Consider the following 27,078-nt stretch of genomic DNA (forward strand, 5'->3'; position numbering starts at 1 on the left):
CTGCTCTTCTCAACCTTTTTCCTGTTTGGAAACTGTTTATTAGTTTTTGTTTTTTTTTAAACTCATCTGGGACGTTTTCCTGTCCTTGTCCCCTCTCTGGGACTCTTGTTTTGGAAGTTTATACCCTATCCCCTCCACAGGGCTCTTCTCAATGGCATTCCAACCGCAGTCACCTGACCTGGGTTTTCATGCCATTTCTCTTTCTGCATTGCCATGCTGCACCCAAAAACTCATTAGTGTAGAACTGGTTAAGTGCATCCTGGTCCAGGGGGTTGAAGTCCCCAACATCTGCTCTCAGCACCAAGGTAATTTGGTTTTTGTAAGAGGATAAAAAGATGCCCAGATGCCAGAACAACTTCTAAATCAACATAATTCATCTGCAACAAAAGGGTCTACTATTCCTCTGACAGTAGTGTAAATAAGATGTAGAGGGGTTATAAGGCCTTCAAACACTTGAACTCAATGACCTAAAAGGGGGAGATGGGATAGGAATGATGATGTAAATGAGATGTAGAGAGGTTATAAGGCCTTCAAACACTTGAATTCAGTGACCTAAAAGGGGGTGATGGGATAGTAATGATGATGTAAATATAAGAGGTAAACAGGAATAACTTAAATATATTGTAAAAGGGAGATGTTGTATAAGGGTCTGGCAGATCTATGGTTAACATCAACACAGTATCGCCTACATTGTGATGTAAAATAATACACAACCCAAACCTAGGTGTCAATCCAGTGTTGGACAGAGCCATGTGCACAAGCAAGCATGGAGACAGCACCTAGCTTGAACCCTGTACTTAGTTATGTACATAGTTCTTGTAGTTAATAAATATATACAGTTAACCTACTTAAGACTACAAAGACTTCACTACATAAGACTTCTCCATGGCCTGGGCCTCAGCATCTCCCTTTGTGACTGGATCCTGAACTTCCTAACTCAGAGACCACAATCAGTAAGGACAGGCAACAACATCTCTTCCACGATCATCCTCAACACCGGTGCACCACAAGGCTTTGTTCTCAGCCCCCGTCTACAGTCCTTATACACCTATGACTGTGTGGCCAAACTTGCCTCCAATTCGATTTTCAAGTTTGCTGATGACACCACCGTAGTGGGTTGAATCTCAAACAAAGGCAAGACAGAGCACAGGAATGAAAGAGAGAATCTGGTGAACTGGTGCGGCAACAATAATCTCTCCCTCAATGCCAACGAAATGAAAGAGATTGCCATCAACTTCAGGAAGCGTAAAGGAGAACATGCCCCTGTCTACATCAACAAGGATAAAGTAGAAAGGGTCGAGAGCAGTCAGGTTTTTAGGTGTCCTGGTTCCCCCATGCTGACACTATAAGTAAGAAAGTCCACCAATGCCTCTATTTTCTCAGAAGACCAAGGAAGTTTGGCATGTCAGCTACAACTTTCACCAACTTTTACAGATGCACCATTGAAAGCATTCTTTCTGGTTGCATCACAGCTTGGTATGGCTACTGCTCAGCCCATGACCGCAAGGAACTACAAAAGGTCGTGAATGTAGCCCAATCCATCACACAAACCAGACTTCCATCTGTTGACTCTGTTTACACTTCCCGCTGCCTCGGCAAAGCAGCCAGCATAATTAAAGACCCCATGCACCCCGGATTTTCTCTCTTCCACCTTCTTTGGTTGGGAAAAAGATACAGAAGTTTGAGATCATGTACCAACTAACTCAAGAACAGTTTCTTCACTGCTGCTGTCAGACTTCTGAATGGACTTACCTTGCATTAAGATGATGTTTCTCCATACCCTCACTATGACTGTAACACTACATTCTGCACTCTCTTATTTCATTCTCTTTAAACAGTATGCTTTGTATAGCACACAAGAAACAATACTTTTCACTATATGTTAACACATCAATTTACTTGATAATAAATCAAATCAAATTCACTAGGACCTAAGGAATGGTACCCAACACCCCACAACAGCTAATAACTCTTCTGTCAGTGAAAACAGTCTCTACTTATTTATTCTATTAAAACATTTCAATTTCTGTTAATGTCTCACCCGCTTCATGGCCATTGTCCACTAATCCTCTATAAGGCACTTTTGTCATATGAAAGGCACAATGTAAATGCAAAATGTTGCAGTTCACAAACTTCTCTGCTCCCAGTTTGCATGGTAAACCTCAAAGTAAAAAAGGCAAATTTTAAAAGGTAATGGGAATTTATTCACAATATAACATAAAGAATCCATCAACTGTATCGCCCCCACACAGGTTCTGGGGTTAGTCTGCCCAATTCAAGAGCTGTACTAATGAACTAACAATTCGGCCATGGGCTTTGATCCAATCTAGAGTACACATAATGGTATAAAAGTTGCCATCTGCCTGGTGGATCCCAATACTCAGTAAAGAATCAGTAAAGAAATATTGCTTTTCATTTTCAGATAGTAAATAGATTTCAGTTATCTGATGGAAGATGGGAGCAATGTGATGTGAATGGAAAGAATGTTTGTAACAGAGAAGCTTACCGTCTTTAGTACTTTGACAAAGAGATAAAATTGTAAGCTTATTCTTACCCCAAAACACAGCTTCTTCATTATGCACACTGACCACAGTGGTACAAACTACCGAGGCGTGTCATTACTTTACAGTGTGCTCAAATGTCTCGTGCTTCTCTCTAGATCTGAGAATATATGTATTGACTGAGGCTGAATACAAATGCAGTGAATATGCAGGCAGAGTAATCTTTTGTGCTTCTGTGGTACTGCAGCTGCGATCAGTGCCCCTCCTCCAAAATTAACAGGCCACTTTTATGGGTTAAACAACTTTCCGAAACCATACACGGAGCCACTAATAGTTTTATTATCCACCACAAGCTAATTGTCTCCTAATGACATTGTCAAGCCTGGTAATTAGTAAGAGGATATACTAGTTCTGCCACTATCCAATGTCACAGAAGATCTTATAATTAATTTTTAATTCATGAGTAGCGGGACATGTATTCTGCTTTCTTTTATTAAAGTGGCAGTGCAGTGGCTGGGACCCTTTGTGTTTCAAAAACAACAGGCAATTTTGAGAGATAATGAAGAAAGCAAACACGGTCTTACTTCAGGCTACAACTGAGCCTCAAAGCTGCAAGGAAATAGAACACTTCACATTCAAAACATTTATGTCAGGACAGATACGATACCAATAAAAGGTTAGTCACTGTACTGTCCCGTCAATCCCGGCTTCTATATCAACAGGGGGCAAAATTTTATGGTTCCCGTTGGTGGATTTTCATTAAGGGGAGACCCACAGAATATCCCAAGTGAATTTCCTGCCACCTCTGCCCTGTCCCTTGCCTATCCGCAACTTTATGGAGGGCACTGGTGAGGGCTAAGGAAAGCCTACCAGTGCTCACGCTGATTCAGGCCCGAAAGCAATGATTTATTAGCCACCTAAGGGCCACTTCCTGTCCATGCACAATTTTTCACCAGCTGGAGGAGTTCAGGGTTGAAATTGGGGACATCCTGCAGATCACTTTGCTTGGGCGAGAAAGATGGGAGGCTACCTCCAGCACTAGCTCACTTTTCAGATTAGTGCACAAAGTTTGCCCTCCTCCCTAGCTTCTCCATCAAGAGGCCCCCTCCTTTCCCCACCACTCCCAAGTTTTCCCTCCATCCCCAGCCCCTACCTGGTCCTGTGAGCTCCAGCACTTAAACTTTCCACCCAAGCAATGGCCAGTGCTCCCAGTGGCTCTGCTGGGTTCACGGAGTTGCAGGCCACTCTGCGGTAAGATTTTCTCTCGAATGAGGGGTAGAAATCTCACCTACAGCCAATTATCTTGTTCTAATGGTGGGGTGGGAAATCCCAACACCCATAAAATTCTACCCAGAGCAAATCTCCCTCTGCACTGCCTCAAACTCAGAAGGGTATTCACCCCATTGCATCAGCATGACATTTTCTCTACTTCTCACAACAGGCTACCTATAGTCTCTGGAGTAAAATCCTCATATGTCAAAGGCCAAGCTAAAAGTTTTGTGGAGAAAGATGTAATATGTAAGTTTGCAGATTCACTGAGACGGTGCTCTGGAATTCACAGAATGAACTTATCACTCACGATATATTACAAAAAATGACATTTCTCACACACAAAATATCACAGGGCATGATGGTGATACATTCCTTACATGCAAAACATCTGGAAAATGATATAGCACTTACACTTAGATGCCCTGTTTATATATATCATAATTAATGAATGATACATTCTTCACATACACAATACCGCAGCAAGCAGGAGCTAATTTGTTTAATGCTTCTGACAGAAAATAAAGTATGTTGTTTGTGAGCAAAATCTAATGATTGCTTCTGAATTAATGGAAAACTTCAAAGTTGCATTCTAGATCAAGAAATCACTCCTTTAATTATTTGAAAAAGCAGTAGTGTCTGTTGTACATGTGTATAAATCTATGTTACGTCAACTGTATTCCAATGTAGTTACAGCCATTGATCAACATATATAGATTGTTTTGCTCATTCCGAATTATTTCAGTTTGAAGTTGTTTTAAGGTAAATGCGTAGCTCACAAATAGGATGCACTCAAGCTACCAGCAGTAAGGGGAGCTGGCACTGCAGGAATAAATACAAATTTTGTTTCAATGAGGACCAGTAATTGCTCAAGGGAATGCAGTGAGCATGGTGAACAGATGGATTAATAGCTCCCCACCTGAAGAATATCAGATTCTTCCCTAGTGTATAACGTTTCCTAAGTGTTCACAACTCAGCGTGCAATACTTCTGCACCATAAAGTGTTGCTTAGTGAATGATGTAATTCGAAAAGCAATGTTGGTTACCATCAAGAACTACTTCAACACATCATTTAGAAAAGCTACACTGAAAATCTTATAGCCAGAGTACAACATCTAAGCTGGAAGATTCAAACAATATCATAAATTCACAGGTCAGATATGAATTGTATTACAAAAGAACAGTTCATTTGTTCAGACAAATTATTCTTAATTTCCTGAAGGGATGAAAGAGCAAATATGTTTCCCATTAAAATGTAGACTTACTGCAATTTTCAGTTGTACAACCTATTCCAATCACAGATAACCGTTTGGTATTTCACCATGTCCTTCCTTTCTGCCCATGGCACACTTTTCTAATGCATCTGCATGCCCATCAATTGTTCACTACTCTTTTTATTCTAATCCCACTATCAATTAAGAGGTTATTGTTGCTGCAGCCTACTCCTTGCAGCTCCATCTCATTCATCGTTTTTTATCTTTCTTCACACAATTTGTATTGTGCAAATGCTTTAAAACCATAGTAACAAAACATTTTACTCACAAATTTTCTTCTGAGATTGACCTTCATTTTCTCCATTTTGTTTTCTGAAGGATCTTGTGAATACTCCAACCAGCCAAGATGCTCATCCACTGAAACACTCTTCCTCATATAGAAGGATCTGGATCTGAAGTATGTGAAGGGAGTCTCATTGACTTCAGCTCCCGAGTTCCACTGAGCATTTGTTTCTGCAGGGACTTCATCCCCCGCTTCCTCCCTTCCCCAGGTCTCCTCTGATGAGATAAACAATTGAAAAAAGTCAGCTGCATAACTCCAATGAATTATAACAATTACTGAGTTTTTAATATGTTAGGCAAAACTGCATAGAATGGCTGGTTCATCCAGATAACTTGAGCATCTCCTGTATGTGGATGCTGGAAAATTTAAGTAAACACAAAAAATATGACAATTGTACCATAGCCCTGTACAACTGTAGCAATACCTCCTAATTCTTGTACTCCAATCCCTTTGCAGTAAAGGTCAACATGTTTATTTGGATCCCCTATTGTTTGCTGTATCTTCATGCTGCATTCTTTGTAAAAGTACAATGAAATTCCTCCAAACATCAATACTTTCAAGTTTTACTCTTTTAAAAAAGATTCTGTTTTTCTATTCTTACTACCGAAGTGAATAACCTCACACTTACCCACATTTTACTCTTTTCTGCCATCTTGTTGCCTCCTCATTGGCCAGAATTTTAATGTCCCGCCTGCCACAGGAAACGGAGCAGGCGAGGGGTGGACCATGGGAAGGTCCATTGACCTCGGGTGGGATTTTATGGTTTTGGGATGAGTGAAGCCATAAAATCCCACCCATTATCTCTTTTCAGGCCTCTTGTTGTCATCCTCACAGCTTGCATTCCCACCAAGCTTTGTATCGTCAGCAAATTCTCTCTCCTTCTAAGCCATTAACACAGATTGTAAATAGTTGAGGCCCCAGTACTGATTCTTGTGGTGCGCCACTAATTACAGTCTAACAACCTGAAAATGCCTGCTGGTCCCAATTCTTTGCTTCCTATATGTTAACCAATCCTCTAAACCACATTAACTTATTATCCCCAATTCAATGAGCTCTAATTTTGTGCATTAACCTTTTGTGTGACATTTTATCAAATGCCTTTTGAAAATTCAAGTATATGCCACCTACTGGTTCTCCGCTGCCTCCCTATGTGTTACATCTTCAAAAAATACTCTAATAAATTTGTCAAACACAATTTCCTTTCTGTAAATCCATGTTGACTTTGACTAATCATATGATGACTTTCCAAGTGCATTGTTGGATTTCCTTAATGACAGCTTTCACAATTTCCAAACGACTGATGTCCGCCTAACTGGCAGTTTTGTTTTTCCCTCCTTTCTGAAATATGGTTTTACGTAAAACTGCAAAGGATGACAAAAATGGTAGCAGGAGCTACAAAAAGGAAGAATGAAAAGAAACTTGCAAGGGACAAAGTTAACAGAAACAAATGTATAAGGAAAAAGAGGATGATCAGAAATGTAGCAGGGGATATTGAAACCCCTGGTTAAGGGACTTTTACACCAAAGTAGGCTAGTTAGGGATCATAATATGCCTTATACCAAAGGTATCACGATGTGCCTTCTAAATACGCAAAGGTATTGTTTTCTAACCACATATATAATCAATAGTAATAGACTTTTAACAAGTATTGTAACTGAGAAATTTCATTTTAAAGGTATTTGTGCACTTTGGTCAAAAGCATAATTGAACAAAGTGAAATTAGACAGAATGCATTCTCTGGTAACAATGGGAGACATAATGATTAGAGTAAAGTCCTGGTAGCTGGAGAATTGCTGAGATTATAAATGAATAGAAGTGTTCAAGTGCTAATTGCAATGAATGCAATTATTCAGCTTTTGCTAATAAAGGTAAACTGACTCCTTAGCAATTTTCATGGTCTGACACCAGCTGGATGTTCGTAAGCAGATTGCTAAGCAATAGGAGGACGACGTTTGGGTCCAATTAGCCAATGAATTCCTCATTATGCCAGGAGGTAGAATGCTATTGGCCAACATAAGTATTGTGTATTAATGTAATTGGACCATCCAGTCTGCATGACAAAATGGGCAGGGAAATCAAACCTTTGAAAATGGCATATCAATTGTGCTGATGTGATGTAATTTTAGAGAGAAATTGGAATCCTTCCTGTATCTCTCTCCCAATGCATGTTGGTATTGAATCAGCACACTGAGTACATGAGTCTTTGTATTTAGCTTAAGCTTTACAAATACATAACCTCAAAAAGAAAATCCCTTCAACAATAAACAATGGTCAATAACTCACACCCAACATTGTAAAGTCATGGCTCTCTGGAATTAATCGCTTAGCTTCTCTGGAAAATTTCATTAGACCTCCACTTACTGAAGTTCATTGAGGCCTACAGCAAAAGAGTCCCTGAAGACCACAGCGCAGTGGAACTCCAGTGAACTCAAGGAGGCTAGACCTTCATTTTTACGGCACTGACTGCCAGTCAAACTGATGGGCCAGGGAGAAGTTAAGCACCCAGATAAGACAATCCAGCTGTTCAGGTTCTGTTCATCGGTTCTGCCCATCAGGTCTGCTTAGGATGCAAGACTGGGTGGAGAAGTGGCAGATGGACTTCAACACGGATAAATGTATTGTGATCCATTTTGGCAGGACCAATGGGATGAAGGAGTACAATATCAAACGTAGGAGTGTTGAGGAGCAAAAGGACCTTGGGGTCCGGGTCCATAGGACTCTTAAATTGGCCTTGCAGGTGGAGGATGTGGTCAAGAAGGCGTATGGTGTACTGGCCTTCATTAATCGAGGAATTGAGTTTAGGAGTCGGGAAGTAATGCTGCAACTTTATAAGACCCTTGTCAGACCCCACTTGGAGTACTGTGCGCAGTTCTGGTCGCCTCGCTACAGGAAGGATGTGGAAGCTATTGAGAGAGTGCAGAGGAGATTTACAAGGATGTTGCCTGGATTGGGAGGCACACCTTATGAAGATAGGTTGAGGGAGCTAGGTCTCTTTTCCCTGGAGAGATGATGGTTGAGAGGAGACCTGATAGAGGTTTATAAAATGTTGAGAGGAATAGATAGGGTGGATTCTCGGAGGCTATTTCCCAGGGCTGAAATGGTCGCTACGAGAGGACACAGGGTTAAGGTGCTGGGGAGCAAGTACAGAGGAGATGTTAGAACATAGAACATAGAACACTACAGCACAAACAGGCCCTTCGGCCCACGAGTTGCGCCGATCACATCAACACCTACCAATCCATAGACCTATCTATAACCCCCAATCCCACTAAATCCCATATACTCACCCAGAAGTCTTTTAAAAGACCCCAGCAAGTTCACCTCCACCACCACTGACGGCAGCCGATTCCATTCACTCACCACCCTCTGAGTGAAAAATTTACCCCTAACATCACTTCTGTACTTGCCTCCCCGCACCTTAAATCTGTGTCCTCTCGTAGCAACCATTTCAACCCGGGGAAATAGCCTCTGAGACTCCACCCTATCTATTCCTCTCAACATTTTATAAACTTCTATCAGGTCGCCTCTCAACCTTCGTCTCTCCAGGGAGAAGAGTCCCAGCTCCCTCAACCTATCTTCATAAGGCATGCCTCCCAATCCAGGCAACATCCTTGTAAATCTCCTCTGTACCCTTTCAATAGCTTCTACGTCCTTCCTATAGTGAGGCGACCAGAACTGCGCACAGTACTCCAAGTGAGGCCTGACAAGGATCTTATAAAGTTGCAGCATTACCTCCCGACTCTTAAACTCAATCCCTCGATTAATGAAGGCCAGTACACCATACGCCTTCTTGACCACATCCTCCACCTGCGAGGCCAATTTAAGAGTCCTGTGGACCCGGACCCCAAGATCCTTCTACTCTTCAACACTACTAAGACTCCTGCCCTTGATAGTGTACTCGTTCATCCTGTTGGTCCTGCCAAAATGGACGACAACACATTTATCCGCGTTGAAGTCCATCTGCCACTTCTCCGCCCAGTCCTGCATCCTATTTATGTCCTGCTGCAACTTCTGACATCCTTCCAGAAAATCCACAACACCACCGACCTTCGTGTCATCGGCGAACTTACTAACCCATCCCTCCACTTCCTCATCTAGGTCATTTATGAAAATGACAAACAGCAAGGGTCCTAGAACAGATCCCTGGGGCACTCCACTGGTGACTGACCTCCATGCAGAAAAAGACCCATCCACAACCACTCTCTGCCTTCTGCAGGCAAGCCAGTTCTGGATCCACAAGGCCAAAGCCCCTTGGATCCCATGCCCTCTCACCTTCTCAAGAAGTCTTGCATGGGGGACCTTATCAAACGCCTTGCTGAAGTCCATGTACACCACGTCCACTGCACTTCCTTCATCAATGTGTTCAGTCACATTTTCGAAGAACTCAACCAGGCTCCTAAGGCACGACCTGCCCTTGACAAAACCATGCTGACTATTTCTGATCAAGCCAAACCTCTCCAAATGCTCATAAATCTTGTCCCTCAGAAGCCTCTCCATCAGCTTACCAACCACTGAGGTCAGACTCACTGGTCAGTAATTTCCCGGGCTATCTCTGTTCCTTTTCTTGAAAATAGGAACCACATCCGCAATCCTCCAATCTTCCGGAACCTCTCCCGTCTCCAGTGACGACGCAAAGATCATTGCCAGGGGCTCTGCAATCACCTCCCTCACCTCCCACAGTAACCTGGGGTACATCCCATCTGGTCCCAGCGACTTATCTATCTTGATAGAATTCAAAAGTTCTAACACATCCTGTTCCTTAATACTAGGGGTAAGTTTTTCACTCAGAGGGTGGTGAGTGAGTGGAATCAGCTGCCGTCTGTGGTGGTAGAGGTGAACTCGTTGGGGTCTTTTAAAAGACTTCTGGATGAGTACATGGGACTTAATGGGATTTGGAGTTACAGATAGTTCTATGGCCTGGTAGGTATGGAATTGATCGGCGCAACTTGTGGGCCAAAGGGCCTGTTTATACTGTAGTGTTCTATGTTCTGCTCAAGAGATTATGAGATTTGGGTCCACTGTGGAGGAGGGGGACTTACAGTTGAGCCTACAGATTGAGGAATGGGGCAGTCCCCTTTGGCTGGAGGTTGACAGATTAGGGGGTAATTCCATGGGGCGAGGGGGAGGAGGGTTGGGATTTGGATTGTGGGCAGCGTCCTGCACGGAGCTCAGTCTGTGTTTAAAATTGTTCTGGTGAAGTAAGAAGTGACTTTATTTCTTCTAACTCTTTTACTATAACAATTGGTATAAAACTGGCAGAACCATCGAAGTTAGTGATTTAAATTGCTTTGCTGGATGGCTCCCAGCACAATGCAATTGTCCAGGGGAAGTTAGCACTCCTGGACATCTTGGATGTAAAGCCTTAACCGAGACCTTCTAAGAGGGATTCCTCAGTACATTTTTTTGGGGTATTCCCCCCCCCCCCAATCTAATGCCCAAAATTATTAAAACAAATAATGGTAATATTGCCAGTGCAAATTATAAAATAGCAGACAAGTTGAATAAATACTTTATGTCAGTATTTACTATATACAGGAAGTGATCAGCATGTCAGAATTTCCAAGGAAATTAATGTTAAAACAGGGACAAGGACTCACCCAAATTAATATACGCAAAATTACGGCACAAAAAAGTAACAAACTCTGAGGATCAGATGGCTGAAATACTTTGGCTTTTATATTTCTAAATTACTATTAGAGAGACAATTCCCTGGTGCCGTGAAGACATTTGCACTGATCCCGGCATTTAGATCAGATTCTGATAGTGTTACAGGACAATGAACAGTAAAGCTGTTTTTAATAATGTTCTTTGTGACTCCATAAGATTTTCTTTTCTGCAATTATAGCTTATTTTTGTATTCACTTATCTATATTGAGCTACCATTAATGGCCCCATTACTTAAAAGATGCAAAAATCAACTCTATGATCTCACAATCCCACAGAAAGATGATCTCAGGAAATGTTGGCATGCGGAACCTATTTTTTCAGTTATTGATTTTAAGAGGTAATTCATAAGCTGCAATGTGCCACAAATAGTATAAGAACATGGGACTGGTGCTAGAGAGGACAGGGGATGAGATTGAGAAAAACTGGGTCAGAAAGCAAGCTCAGAGAAGGTGAAGACAGAGACTGAGTTCACAGGTGCAAAGAAAGGTCTACAGAAAGCCGTGTTCCCAATTATGACACACTGAACATCATTTAGCAACAGCTGGGAGAAATAAAAGTCTAATTTATACAACTTCTTCTGATGGGCTAGTGGACAATACTAGATGTGAATGTTGATCTCAATGTTACTGGGCTGGATAGGAGGAGTCAATCAGGCAAGGTATCTGCTCCTGATGACTATCTCCTGCTGGAAATATACATCTATGAATGTCAGAGGTCAAGATCAGATTTAGCCATAATGTGCCCCATAGTCAAAAAGTCTGTCAATATGTACTGCCTTGACACATACCGACATTAAAATAGACAGTTGTATTTTTTTAACCAGAGAGCCTCGAACACAGTGAAACAACTACCCAGCAAGAGATAGTTCCTTTGGGAAATGAAGAAAGTTTTTTGCAATCTGCATATGATTATCCTAACACAAGAATATATTTATAAATAGATTTGCATGAATCTGAAATAGAAGAACATCATTTCAATATTCTTAAGTAGCTTTGTAACACAGATTATCTTAACCTCATTAGATGAAGATCCCTGAAGCATTTATACATATACTGAAAAGAATAGCTCCAGTTAGGCACAATTTTCATATGAAAATCCACATTGTTAAAACCACAACTGATATGGTGCTAGTGTGTTACAATTCACTCAGTTAGGGCAACTTTCAGTCCGTGTTAGCCATCAGGGGAAATGGTGGCATAGATGAGAATCAGGAAACATGATTCTTGGTTTTTCAACTTTCCAGGCTCCTCGTTAGTGATGTAACAAGAATCCTGTCACAGAACATCAGGAACCTCATTTAAATACATTAACAACTTATTAGTGGGCCCTCCCCACTCATGGAATAATCATTGGGTGCCGGGTGCTATATAGAATAGCTTAATAAAAACAAGAACTTGGCAATCTGTCCTCCAAAGGAGATAGCACAGTGAGCGTTCAGATTGCCACTGCCCTCCAGGGTGTCAATTGCAGAGAAAGCACTGGTTAGAACACAGAGCCACTGAATGCACTCAGCTGCCCTCACTTCTCATTCTTGGAGAAGTCCGATGGGCTGCTGAAGCATTTTATTCCAATGAACGTAGGAAGGACAACTGTGGGGAAGTGGCTATTGTGTGAGAGAGGAGGGAGAGAGTCTTACTGGAAAGGCATTCACATAGGGGTTGCCCATAGTTGGATGTCCCAGATCATGAGAAGGCTGTGCGTCAGGGCATTGTCAGGACTCCCCATCATTTGCTTTGATGTTCTCTTTCTTTCAATTTTTGATTCAAGAGATTCATGGAACCATACCCACTAAATGCCTATCATTTCTTATTCTTCTTTACCTTCCTGCTACATCTAGGTGTATCCCCAGAATCCACAGCTGAGGTTGAGACAGCCTGCTGACTTCCATGACTTGTTCCCTGAGATGACCTTGGAGGCCATACACCAAGTAGCCAGGACCTTGAGGATCCAGGCCTAGTTTAGAGAGTATGGGTGTTGCAGTGCTGCCTTCCTTGGTGTGCAGGGCTGGAGATATGTCAGTCACAGGGATGTGGTGTCAGATGGACTGAACACCCCTAGGGTCTCCTGATGCAAGGCCCCAGGTTGTGCAATGGTGCAGAGGGACCTCGGGGTCCTTGTCCATGAGTCGCAAAAACCCAGCCTGCAGGTGCAGCAGGTGGTCAGGAAGGCAAATGGGATGTTGGCCTTCATAGCGAGGGGGATTGAATATAAAAGTAGGGAGGTCTTGCTGCAGCTGTATAGGGCACTGGTGAGGCCGCAGCTGGAGTACTGTGTGCAGTTTTGGTCGCCGCACTTACACAAGGATATTTTGGCCTTGGAGGGAGTGCAGAGGAGGTTTACTAGGCTGATACCGGAGTTGAGGGGGTTGAGCTATGAGGAGAGGCTGAATAAACTAGGCTTGTACTCGTTAGAATTTAGAAGAATGAGGGGAGATCTCATTGAGACATATAAGATGATGAATGGGATGGATAGGATAGAGGTGGAGAGGCTCTTCCCGCTCAGAAAGGACAGTAGGACTAGAGGGCGCAGCCTCAAGATAAAGGGGGGGCGGTTTAGAACAGAGTTGAGGAGGAACTTCTTCACGCAAAGGGTGGTGAATCTCTGGAATTCTCTGCCCGTTGAAGTGGTGGAGGCTGCCTCGCTAAATATTTTTAAGACACGGGTTGATAGGTTTTTGATAGGCAAGGGGATTAAGGGTTATGGGGAGAGGGCGGGAATGTGGAACTGAGACACGACAGATCAGCCATGATCTTATTGAATGGCGGGGGCAGGCTCGAGGGGCTAGATGGCCTACTCCTGCTCCTATTTCTTACGTTCTTATGCTCCTGCTGATACTCTTCCCTTTCAGTTCCCGGGGCTCCTCTATGGAATGGATGGGCAGCTGTAGTGAGATCCAGGAGACCTGCCATCCTCTGGTACTGACGTGGATTCCCACCAGTGCCTGCACCATGCATTTGAGGTCCTACAACATGGAGCTCGTGCCCTTAGCCATGGAGTTCATGACTTGAACTTCCTGCACCAAAGTCTCCTTTGCAGATACCACCCTCGCAGTTCTGGCCTCATTGCATAGGAATGGTGACAACACCTTGCAGTCCAAGAATGGATGCTGTTATCTCTTCCTGATGCTCGCACCTCTGCCTTTGTAGCCACAGCAGCTTTGGGATAGCCGTACCCAGGGGCACATCATCAATCTGGAATTCACACAGAGTCCTGAGATCTGGCATACTTCCAGGTTCCAGATCTCTAGGACATTCCTTGCTCCAGGCCTTCAGAACTCACTGGTGAGCTGCTCACCAATAACTGACCCAGAAGGCTGCCTACTGGTTATTTGCACCGAGTTAATCACATCTGCACTGGTGGAGGGTTCGGGTGACAGTTGCTATGCCTCCTCTATACCTGTCTCTGAGATGTCTCCCTCAGAGCTGCTCTGATCTGTGGTCTCCAGAGGATGCAAGGATGGTCAGGTTGGTCAAATAATTGGCCTGCAAAGAAAGGGAGATGGCATTAGTGCACCACAGAGGTAGATTGATGGGAGGAAGTTAGCTCACATGAATCTTGAACCATGGCTGCTTGTGTTGAGGGTTCTCACTTTTGTATCTTTCCCCCATCTCACTTCCCGCACAAATGTGCTCCTATTCCTCACCTGTCACTGCAAAGACTCTTTCCTCAAAGAGCATTAGGGTTTTTAGCTCTGGCATGAATCCAGTAGGCTGTGCCTGTTCGTGCAAGTTGTGCTCGAGTTTGTCCTGCAATGAGACAGGTGGGGATAGTATGGGCAAAAGTCCTGGAGATCAGATGGTAATGAAATCTGGCATGCCTGGGAGGTGAGTGAGACAGGGAATATGAGGAGCAGGTGATGTACTGGAGGACTATGGGGGAAGTGGCGGGGAGGTTGACATGACAAATGTTGGGACTCTATAAGGTGCCTGGGGGAGAGATCACCGTGGAAGTATGATGAGAGGCGTGATGAGGCAGACTTACCATGCACAAAGATGGTCATTCATTTTCTTTCAGCACTGTATCCTGGAGCGAGCATTTTTTGTTAAAGAGATTGAATATACAGCAAGTTTATCCCCATCAGGATTCTCCCAGGAGTCCATTTCCCTTAGAAAGTCTGAGTTGCTGCAGCCACAGATTGGCATGGTAGAGACTCTACACTTCTTTTCAACACATGGCTGATTAGGAGCAAAATTTTCCCACTCTGCCCATCACTGGGATTGGCTGGTGATGCTGAAATTCATGGACTTTTGGCTCACCTGCCACATCTTAAACAAGCACCCTTTTAACTCCTCTATTCTCAACATTTCCTACTATTGACTGAATATTAATGCTGTAATGGGCAGGGAGGGGAAACAGTTTTTATCATACATTGAGGAGGATTTTCTTTATTGACAAGTATCTAACCCCATGAGAAAGGAGGTAATCCTGGATCTAGTACTAGGGAATGAAGTAGCAATGTGGTTCAACTATCAGTAAGAAAGCATTCAGAGAGACGATAGTATCACATGGTCTAAATTACCTAGAGAAAAGGACAAAAAGCAATTAAGGCCAGAAAATCTCAGCTGCTATCAGTATCTGTTGAGAGGATGTGCAAGTTGATACTTAACCTGTTTGGCCACTTTATGAATACACCTTCTTTGGCCATCAAGTCCTGGAGTCAGATTCAAACCCAGAGCTTCTGCCTCAGAGGACGGGCACACCCACTCTGCCACATGACCTCCACACAACTGATATAGCCTTTAACTAACTAAAATATTCATAATGTGTACTAAGAAGATTAGTGACACACAAATGGCATGGAAAATCTTAATGACTGGTGTGAAATTATTTCCACAAACAGTGATGTAAATACAACATTTGTATGCAGTCATATGTGCTTGTCAAAGGAGTAAACAGAATTTCAAATGGTTGGGACTTTTCATGCGTATTTTTGATGTGTCAGTTCCACTGTGAAGCTTGCAAGGTGAAAACTGCACTATGCGATAAGACAAAAGACAATGAAATACCTAAGTTGGTGTGTTTTCTTCAAAAGCAATCAAGACTGCACTGCATTTCAATTGAGTCGCAGACCATTCACTAAGCATGCTCAATCACACAATGCGAAGCAAATGAATGAAATGCATACTTAAGAGGGGATTAAGAAGCCAGTTGGTTGTTTTCATGATGATATGTATTTTTGTCACATTCTGCTACCCTAATATCTGCACTTAAAATAAAAGAAAAGGACATGTACTGGCAGAAAGCAGAGAGTGGGGAGAATATTTTCAGAGTGGCAGAAGTTGGGAAGTGTTGTTCCACGAGGTTCAGTGGCAAGACCATGACAGTTATCAATTTACATTATCAATTTGGACTTTGAATTCATTGTTTAGTAACCTTTGATGTGGCATCTTGTCAAATACCTTCTGGAAATCTTAAGTACAGCACATCCACAGGTTTCCCTTTATCAACATTGCTTGTTACTTTCTCAAAGAATGCCAGCAAATTAGTGAATCACGAGTTCCCTTTCACAAAGCCATGTTGATACTGTCTAATTGCATTCAGATTTTCTAAATTCCCAGCTATAACCTCCTTACTAATAGATTCCACCAATTTCCCTGACAGATGTTAAACTAACTGGCCTGTAGTTTCCTGCTTTCTGGCTCCCTCCTCTGTTGAACAAGAGGAATCACATTCACTCATTTCCAATCTGCTGCAATCTTTCCAGAAACTAGTGTTTGGAAACATAAAACCAATGCATCTACTATCTCAGCAGCTAAATCTTTGAAGACTCTAGAATAAAGTCCATCAGGACCTAGGGACTTAGCAATTTTTAGTTTGATAATTTTATTACTTTTCTCCTGGTGATTGTAATTGTTTTAATTCCCCCCCACCCCGCCCCCTGCACCTCGCCTCATTTACAATTATTTCTGGAGTATTATTTGTATCCTCCGAAGTGAAAACAGATGAAAAGTATCTGTTCAATTTATCTGCTATTTCTTAATTTCCATTATTAATTTGCCAAACTCACTGTCTAGGGGGCTTACTTTGTTCCATTTTAAATAGTTGCAGAAACACTTACTATCTGGTTTTATAATTCTAGCCTGCTCTCTCTCGTACTCTAATTCTTCTTCATCTTTTAGTCATTCTTTGCTGTTCTGTCCAATTTTCAGACCTGCAATTCACATTTACAGAATTATACAATTTTTCTTTCAATATTATACTCTCATTAACTTTCCATGGCAAGTTAGCCATGGATGGAATGTCCTCCCCTTAGAGCCTTTCCTTCTCACTCTTCTGAGTATTCCAAAATATCCCCTTAAATGTCTGCCACCACATCTCCGTTGATCTATTTCTTCATCTAATTTCCCAGTTCACTTTGGGCAGTTCTGTCTCCATGGCCTTATAACTGCCCTTGTTTAAGTTTAAAACATTAGTGTTAGACCAGCTCTTCTCCTCCTCAAAGAGAAATAGAAAAGTACCCAGAGGGACATTCACTTTGGCAGTCATTAATTAATCCCATCTCAATGCAAATTATCATATCTAATATAGCCTACTGTCTTGTTGGCTCTAAGAAACTGTTCTGAAAACACTATGGATTCATTGGTTATCTTTGTCAATCTGATTCATATAACCTATATGTAGATCAAAACATTTTATCACCAGACATTTCTCAGAAGCCTCCATCATTTATTCATGTATACCACATCCTACAGTGTGACCACTATCAGGGGCCTATGGGAAGAAATTAGATACAGCTCTTGGGGCTAAAGCGATCAAAGAATTTGGGGTGAAAGCGGGATCAGGATATTGATTTTGATGATCAGCCATAATCAAAATAAATGGCAGAGCAGGCTCAAAGGGCCAAATGGCCTCTTCCTGCTTCTATTTTCTTTGTTTCTAAACCACACCCACAGGTGACTTCTCTTTTATTATTTCTCACCAAAACTTATTGTACATCTTGAACTCCAGAACAAAGGACATCTCTCTGTATTATACCAATGTCATCCTTAGTTAACAGAGCTACCACTCCTCCTTTTCCCAGTTTCCTATCCTTCCTAAATGTCATGTACCATTGAATATTCAAATCACAGTCTTTGGCATCTTGCAGTCATTTCTCAGGATAAACCCAGCAGCTACAAGCCAGTCCACTTAATCCTGAGGGGTGGGAATGTTTTTAGAAATGATGGGTTGGATTTTATACTCCCCTCCCAGTAGGTGGCCTTTCCATCACTTAATCACTTGCTCCTGGCCTATCTGAATTTCTGGGGGGAAATTTTACAAAGTAGAACAAAAATATCAATCTCCTATAATTACGTTGTTATCAAAATACAAAAATCAAATTATTACTAAAAAATTTAAAAGATGAAACAGACATTGTCACTTTCCATGTAGGTACCAATGACATAGGTAGAACAAAGAATAAACGTTCTGCTAAGGAAGTACAAATAGCTAGAAGATAAATTAAAAAGTAGAACCAAAAAGGTAACAAACTCCGGATTACTATCTGAGCCTTGAGCTAATTGGCAAAGGGTCAATAAGACTAAGGAGGTAAATGCGTGGCTCAAAGGTTGGTGTGGAAGGAATGGGTTTGAATTCATGGGACATTGGCATCAGTATTGGGGAAGAGGGGACCGTTCCGATGGGACGGTCTTCATCTAAATCATGCTGGGACCACAGTCTGAGTGAATTGTATAACTAGGGCTGTAAATAGGGCTTTAAACTAAATAGTAGGGGGGAGAATTTAGTTGTATGGCCAATCAGAAAATCAAAGTTAGAGAAGGTAGAAGTTCAGGTTAATGGACCTGAGGGCGCAAGAGAGGTTAGTAAAGTTCCAGACTATGTAATAGAACAGAGAGTATAGAAGGTGGCAGGAATCTAATCTCAGGCAGAGCAAAGTAGGTGGCAAGTATGAGAAGGGAGGTGGTCAACGCAGGACTGAGGGTATTGTACCTAAATGTACGCAGTACGCAGGACAAGGTTGTTGCGCACATTGAAATTGGCTGATACGAGGTTGTGGACATCATAGAGACGTGATTGCAAGGGGATCAGGGTTGGAATCTAAATATTCAAGAATTTGTGTCCTATCAAAAGGACATTCAGATGGGCAAAGGGGACGGGGTTGCATTGTTAGTGAGGATTGAAGTCAAATAGATAGCAAGAAGTGACATAGGATCAGAAGGCATAGAATCACTGGGGATAGAGTTGACGAATAGCAAAGGTAAAAGACCCTGATGGGAATTATGTACAGGCCCCTTAGCAATAGTCAGGATGTGGGGCAGAAAATAAATCGGAGATAGAAAAGGCATATTAAAAAAGGCAATATTACAATAATCATGGGGGACTTCAATACACAGGTGGACTTGGAACATCAGGTAGGTAGTGGATCCCAAGGAAAGGAATTTGTGGAATGTCTAAGAGATGTTTTTTTGGATCAGCTTGTGACAGAGCCGACTAGGGAACAGACAATTCTGGATTTGGTGATGTGTAATGAGGAAGACTTGATTAGGGAACTTAAGGTGAAGGAACCCTTAGGAAGCAGTGACCACAATATGATAGAATTTACCCACAATTTATCACAAAATGATAGAATTTTGAGAAGGAGAAACTGGAATCACATGTAACGGTATTATAATTAAATAAAGATAACTAGAAAGACATGAAGGAGGAGCCAGCCAGAGTTGATTGGAAAGTGAGCATAGCAGGGAAGACAGTGGATCAGCACTGGCAGGGATTATTGAGAGTTATTCAGCAAGCACAACAGAAATTCATGCTAAGGGGAAACACGCCAAGGGGAGGACAAAGCATCCATGGCTGATGAGGAAAGTCATAAAAGCAAAAGAAAAAGCATACAAAATGTCAAGGATTAGTGGAAAGAGGATTGGGAAGCCTTTAAAAGTGAGCAGACAACTAAAAAAGCAATAAGGGGGAGAAGATAAAATGTAAATGTAAGCTAGCTAGTAATCTAAAAGAAAATACGAAGAGTTTTTTTCAATACATAAAAAATAAGAAAGGGCCAAAAATAGACACTGGACCACTAGAAAATGAGGCTGGACAATTAATAATAGGAAACAAAGAAATGCCAGAGGAACTGAATAGTTACTTTGCATCAGTCTTCATGGTGGAAGACACCAGTGGGATGCCAGAGCTCTAGGAGACTCAGAAGGCACAGGTGAGTAATAGAGAAGAGAGTATAGAAGGTGGCAGGAATCTAACCTGAGGTAAAGCAAAAAAGGTAACAAGTATGAGAAGGGAGATGGTCAGTGCAGGACTGAGGGTATTGTACCTAAATGTGCACAGTATGCGGAACAAGGTAAATGAGCTTGTTGCGCACATTGAAATTGGCGGTACGATGTTGTGGGCATCACAGAGATGTAGCTGCAAGGGCATCAGGGCTGGGATCAAAATATCCAAAGATATGTGTCCTATCGAAAGAATAGGCAGATGGGCAAAGGGGCCGGGGTTGCATTGTTAATAAGGAATGAATTAAATCAATGGCAAGAAGCTGCATTGGATCAGAAGGCATAGAAACTCTGTGGGTAGAGTGAGGAATCAAAAAGACCCCTGATGGGAGTTATGTACAGGATGTGGGCAGAAAATAAATCAAGAGATAGAAAAGGCATATAAAAAAGGCATTATTACAATAAGCATGGGGAACTTCGATATGCAGGTAGACTTGGAACAGCAGGTAGGTAGTGAATCCCAAGAAAAGGAATTTGTGGAATATCTAAGAAGTGTTTTTTTTGGGAACAGCTTGTGACAGAGCCTACGAAAGAAAAGGCAATTCTGGATTTGGTAATGTGTAATGAGGCAGACTTAGGGAACTTAAGGTGAAGGAACCCTTAGGAAGCAGTGACCACAATATGATAGAATTTACCCTGCAGTTGAGAGGGAGAAGCTGGAATCAGATGTAACTGTATTACAATTAAATAAAGGTAACTACAAAGACATGAGGGAGGAACTGGCCAGAGTTGGTTGGAAAGGAAGCCTAGCAGAGAAGATAATGGAACAGCAATGGCAGGAGTTTTGGGGGTTATTCAGGAGGCACAACAGAAATTCATCCCAAGAAGGAGGAAATACGCTAAGGGAAGGATGAGGCATCCATGGTTGATGAGGGAAATTAAAGACAGCATAAGAGCAAAAGAAAAAGCAGACAAAGGCGAGGATTGGGAAGCCTTTAAAAACGAGCAGAGGACAACTAAAAAAGCAATAAGGGGGGAGAAGATGAAATATGAGTATAAGCTAGCTAGTAATATAAAAGAAGATAGGAAGAGTCTTTTTCAATACACAAAAGGTAAGAGAGAGGCAAAAAGAGACATTGGACCACTGAAAGATGAGGCTGGAGAAGTAATAATAGGAAACAAAGAAATGGCAGAGGAACTGAATAGTTACTTTGCATCAGTCTTCAGGTGGAAGATACCAGTGGGATGCCAGAACTTACGGAGAATCAGGGGCACAGGTTAGTGTACGGCCATCATTAAGGAGAAGGTTCTAAGGAAACTGAAAGGTCTGAAGGTGGATAAATCAGCTGGTCTGGATGGACTACATCCCAGGATTCTAAAAGATAGCTGAAGAAATTATGAAGGCATTGGTGGTGATCTTTCAGGAATCACTGTAGAGAGAAAGGGTACCAGAGGACTGGAAGGTAGCTAACATAACACGGCTGCTAACAAGAGGGAGAAGCAGCAGACGGGAAATTATAGGCTGGTTAGCCTGACTTCTGTCTGTGGCAAGATTTTAGAATCCATTATTAAAGTTGAGATCGCGGAGTACTTGGAAATACATGATAACATAGGACTGAGTCAGCATGGCTTCATCAAGGAGAGGTCATGGCTGACACATCTATTGAGTCCTTTAAGGAGGTAACAAGGAAGTTAGATAAAGGGGAACCAGTTGACATGATTTATTTAGATTTCCAAAAGGCCTTTGACAAGGTGTTGCATAGGAGACTTAAATAAGTTAATAGCCCATGGTGTTAAGGGTAAGATCCTGGTATTGACAGAGAATTGGCTGGCTGGCAGAAGGCAGACAGTGGGGATAAATGGGTCTTTCTCAGGATGGCAGCCGGTGACTAGTGGTATGCCTCAGGGGTCACTGCTGGGACCACAACTTTTCACAATATACACTAACGATTTGGAAGAAGGAACTGAAGGCACTGTTGCTAAGATTACAGATGATACAAAGATATATAGAAGGACAGATAGTACTGAGGAAGCAGGGGAGCTGCAGAAGGATTTGGACAGGTTAGAAGAGTGGGCAAAGAAATGGCAGATGGAATATAATGTGGAAAAGTGTGAAGTCATGCACTTTGGAAGGAGGAATGGAGGCATAGGCTATTTTCTAAATGGGGAAATGCTGAGGAAATCAGTAGCACAGAGAGACTTGGGAGCCCTCGTTCAAGATTCTTTTAAGGTTAACGTGTAGGTTCATTCAGTAGTTAGGAAGGCAAATGCAATGTTAGCATTTATGTCGCAAGGGTAAGAATACAAAAGCAAGGATGTTCTTCTGAGGCTGTATAACACTCTGGTCAGACCCCATTTGGAGTACTTTGAGCAGATTTGGGCCCTATACCTAAGAATGGATATGCTGGCTTTGGAAAAGATCCAGAGAAGGTTTACAAAAATAATCCCTGGAATTGTCATATGAGGAACGGTTGTGGACTCTGGGTCTGTACTCGTTGGACTTTAGAAGGATAATGGGAGGATCTTATTGAAAGTTACAGAATACTACAAGGCCTGAGTAGAGTGGATGTAGAGAGGGTGTTTCCACTACTAGGTAGAACCAGAGGTCACAACTACAGGATAAAGGAACGATCCTTTAAAATAGAGATGAGGAGGAATTTCTTCAGCCAGAGAGCGGTGAATCTGTGGAACTCTTTGCTGGAGAAGGCTGTGGAGGCCAGGTCACTGAGTGTCTTTAAGACAGAAACAGATAGGTTCTTGATTAATAATGGGATCAAGGGTTATGGGGAAAAGGCAGGTGAATGGGGACGGGAAAAATATCAGCCATGATTTAATGGCAGAGTACTCAATGGGCAAGTGGCCTAATTCTGTTCCTATGTCTTATGGTCACGGATGATAAATGGGGGTACAGTTTTATGGTGTGGTCATGACCCAAGAAATTAACGAAGACCAAAGTATGAGTATTAGCAGGATATATTAACCCCATAACAGCTGTGAATAATTCCGTCCTTGCTTCCTGTTCAAGCATATGAACTTTCCAACAGAGGTTACTAGCAGCGGTAAGGCTGACTTTATCTCATCCGTTCAGGGCCATAAATGCCAATGTTATCAAATTGCTGTCCGGCAGAATTCAGCTAACTCAGCCACAGCAAAAATCCACTGGACCTCCAGCTGCTCGTCTGCATGGTATATTTAGCCACTGTACCATCAGGGAAACTGAAAGTTGTTTTTATAAAACTGAATTTTACATAGAACATAGAACACTACAGCACAAACAGGCCTTTCGGCCCACAAGTTGCGTCGATCATATCCATACCTACCAGGCCATAGAACTAGCTATAACTCTCAATCCCATTAAATCCCATGTACTCATCCAGAAGTCTCTTAAAAGACAGGAGAATGGGGATGGGAAAAATATCAGCCATGATTTATTGGCAGTTCGCCTCTACCACCACTGACGGCAGCCGATTCCACTCACTCACCACCCTCTGAGTGAAAAATTTACCCCTAACATCTCCTCGGTACCTGCTCCCCAGCACCTTAAACCTGTGTCCTCTCACAGAGACCATTTCAGCCCTGGGAAATAGCCTCCGAGAATCCACCCTATCTATACCTCTCAACATTTTATAAACCTCTATCAGATCACCTCTCAATCTTCATCTCTCCAGGGAGAAGAGGCCTAGCTCCCTCAAACTATCTTCATAAGGCATGCCACCCAATCCAGGCAACATCCTTGTAAATCTCCTCTGCACCCTCTCAATAGCTTCCACATCCTTCTTGTAGTGAGCAACCAGAACTGCGCACAGTACTCCAAGTGGGGTCTGACAAGGGTCTTATAAAGTTGCAGCATTACCTCCCAACTCCAAAACTCAATCCTTCAATTAATGAAGGCTAGCACACCATACACCTTCTTGACCATATCCTCCACCTGCAAGGCCGATTTAAGAGTCCTATGGACCCAGACCTCAAGGTCCTTCTGCTTCTCAACACTGCTAAGAGTCCTACCCTTGATATTGTACTCCTTCATCCCACTGGACCTGCCAAAATGGACCACTACACATTTATCTGCGTTGAAGTCCATCTGCCACTTCTCCACCCAGTCTTGCATCCTATCTATGTCACGCTGCAACTTCTGACATCCCTCCAGACTATCCACAACACCACCAACCTTCGTGTCGTCTGCGAACTTACTAACCCATCCCTCCACTTCCTCATCCAGGTCATTTATGAAAATGACATACAGCAAGGGTCCTAGAACAGATCCCTGGGGCACTCCATGCAGAAAAAGACCCATCCAGAACCACTCTCTGCCTTCTGCAGGCAAGCCAGTTCTGGATCCACAAGGCCAAAGCCCCTTGGATCCCATGCCCTCTCACCTTCTCAAGAAGTCTTGCATGGGGGACCTTATCAAACGCCTTGCTGAAGTACTTTAAAAGATTTTCTTTAAAAGATTGGAGCAATTATTTTTGCATCTGTTTTTTGAAAGCATTTAATTGATCTATGCCTCCGCTTCACACTGGGTAGCACATCCTTAGAAGCAGTAATAAGCCAAGATTGTTGCTGTTACAAATAAATTACACCTCCACATTCCAGTTACTCGAAATCAGCCAGACTACCAGGGAGATACATTTGTAAGGGAAAGGGTGAAATTCATTGCATTCACTATAAGAAATCAAGTTAAAATTTATTTATTAGTCACAAGTAGGCTTACATTCACTCTGTAATGGAGTTATTGTGAAAATCCCCTGGTCTCAGAATGACAATGATACAGCCCGGAGATTAAATCACTCACATACCCTCTCAATTGAATATGTTACGTGGATTAGGAAAAAACCAGGAAAAGAGAAAGAATATCCTGAAAGAGGGGCAATCTCGCACTGGTCTTACATGCAAAGGAGCTAGGTAATATATTTCCATGTTCCATTCTTGATCAGCTATTACTTGGCTTGATGCCCCAGGGCTCAAAAATAACAGCTAGCGTTCTCACTGCAATGACTTCTGACAGAAAGAATGTATGTGTGAACAAGTGGATAAGAACATGATGGGGCTAACTGATCTTCTGACATTCAGGTGCCAATGTCAGCAATTTATCTTGGGAGTTGGGAAGGAATTGGCTGGAGTTAGGAGGGAATTTGAAACTCCATCCAATGATCCACAAACATCCAGTTTCAAGCTGGATATTTGAGATGAGCTTCTGACCAAATAAATGTGTCATCACTGAGATTGCCTATTTCTACACCTATAAAATTACCTGACTTTTCCCCTGCTTTAGCTCATCTTCTGCTGAAACCCTTATCTATGTCTTTACAATTTCTAGACTTAACTATTTTAATGCACTCCTGCCAGCTTCCCATATTCTGCTCTCAATAAATTTGATGTTGGCTCTGTTGCCTGTATCCTAACTCGTACCAAGTCCTATTCACTCCTCAGTTAAGCAATGCCACAATTTTAAAATTTTCATCCTTGCTTTCGAATCCCTCCTCCTGATCTCACTAATTTCCAGCCCCACAATTAACAGGACACCAGCACTCGTCTAATCCTGGTCTCTTCAGCAGTACAATGTTAATCATTCCACCACTGGTGGCCATGCCTTCATCTACCAAGTCCCTAAGCTCTGGAATTCCATCCACAAACTTCTCCACCCCTCTATGTTTCTGTTCACCTTTAACGCATTCCTTAAAACCTACCTCTTCGATCAAACTTTTGCTCATCTTCCCAAAAACATCTTACATGGTTTGCTGTGAAAATGTTCCTGTGGTGCACTTTGGAAGGTTTTGTTGAGCTAAAGTAACTTATAAATGCAAGTTGTCATCATTGCTGCACTACAATTTTGCACAAACTATGGTTCGGATTGAGCCAGTTTAATGTAAGTTCACAAGCAGAGAGAGAGACCTCATCCCCCATATAGCATTTGCCTTTCAAGAGGTAAACAGATTTCATGCCTAGCAAAGAAATCTTGAACTCCCAAAAACAACAAAGATGAAATGCAAATGGCTCTGCACCATTTTCCAAAGGTTTTTTTATTTCAAAAATATACTTTATTCATACAAAAATTTCAATTAAAACATTGCAAACCTACATGTCTAAAAATTGCAAACAGTGCAGAAAAAAACATTTTTACAGTCCTCAACAAAATTACAGTCATTACATTTCAAAACTTAAAACTACATACATGCCTCAATTTTTACTGTGTGCCGTTATTTCTCAGACTACTACCTTAGTCTCCCACCACAGTTACAGTGAAACATTGGTTGAACCCAGAAGAAATTTTGGCATCTCATTCTGTAGGTTCCCACATTTAAACTATACTGCACACCAGAATGAAATGTATGATCTGTCTCATATTGAGGAATCAGTCACCGTTGCTCAGAATGTTGTATTAACATATTAATTGTTTTAACAAGGTAGGCATATAAGTGAGATGAGAATTTGTTGTATTCAGTCTGTTTGCTTTTCTCTTTCCTATAAAAACTCCATCTGGATGTACAGTCACTGACCGATGCTCACAATTGCTGCATGACCAGATAGTCAAAATTAATGCTGCTTTTATTGTATGTAATATTTGTGTAGTCTAGCTGAGAAGCTAGTTAATCATTGCCCACTTTCTTTTTCTAACCTGAGAAAGGAAGGATTTCAGAATAAATCAGATTGCAACAGTTCAGAATGTCCAATTCTAAATGTGCAGTTTTCAGACAAAGGGCAGAATTTTCAATTCCAATTAGAGGCATGGTTGGAGGCAGATCAGTCAGATAATTGTGGGATGGAGATGGGGCAGGAGAGGGTGATGGTGGGTAGCCTATAAACGTAATTAAAGGCCCAGTGCTCTGAAGGTTGACTGGAATTTTCTTGTCAATCAACTGGAACCCCTTGGAGACTGCAGTCCATATCATGCAGTTAGACGATAGTAGTGCTACTAGGGAGGGAAT

At 42.1% G+C, this 27,078-nt stretch overlaps 1 protein-coding gene across 1 annotated transcript in view; it reads right to left on the bottom strand.

Annotated features, from left to right (window-relative positions):
- LOC145354675 (ankyrin repeat and fibronectin type-III domain-containing protein 1-like) overlaps nt 1-27,078 on the bottom strand; it is an 859,363-nt gene that overhangs the window by 640,174 nt on the left and 192,111 nt on the right. The window contains exon 3 of the mRNA XM_080206110.1: nt 5,313-5,542. Within this exon, the coding sequence (XP_080062236.1) occupies nt 5,313-5,542 (230 nt within the window). The remainder of the gene's footprint in view (nt 1-5,312; nt 5,543-27,078) is intronic.

Source organism: Carcharhinus amblyrhynchos, chromosome 18 (genome assembly GCF_965287045.1).
Source record: "Carcharhinus amblyrhynchos chromosome 18, sCarAmb.v2.hapA, whole genome shotgun sequence".
Classification (NCBI taxonomy): domain Eukaryota; kingdom Metazoa; phylum Chordata; class Chondrichthyes; order Carcharhiniformes; family Carcharhinidae; genus Carcharhinus; species Carcharhinus amblyrhynchos.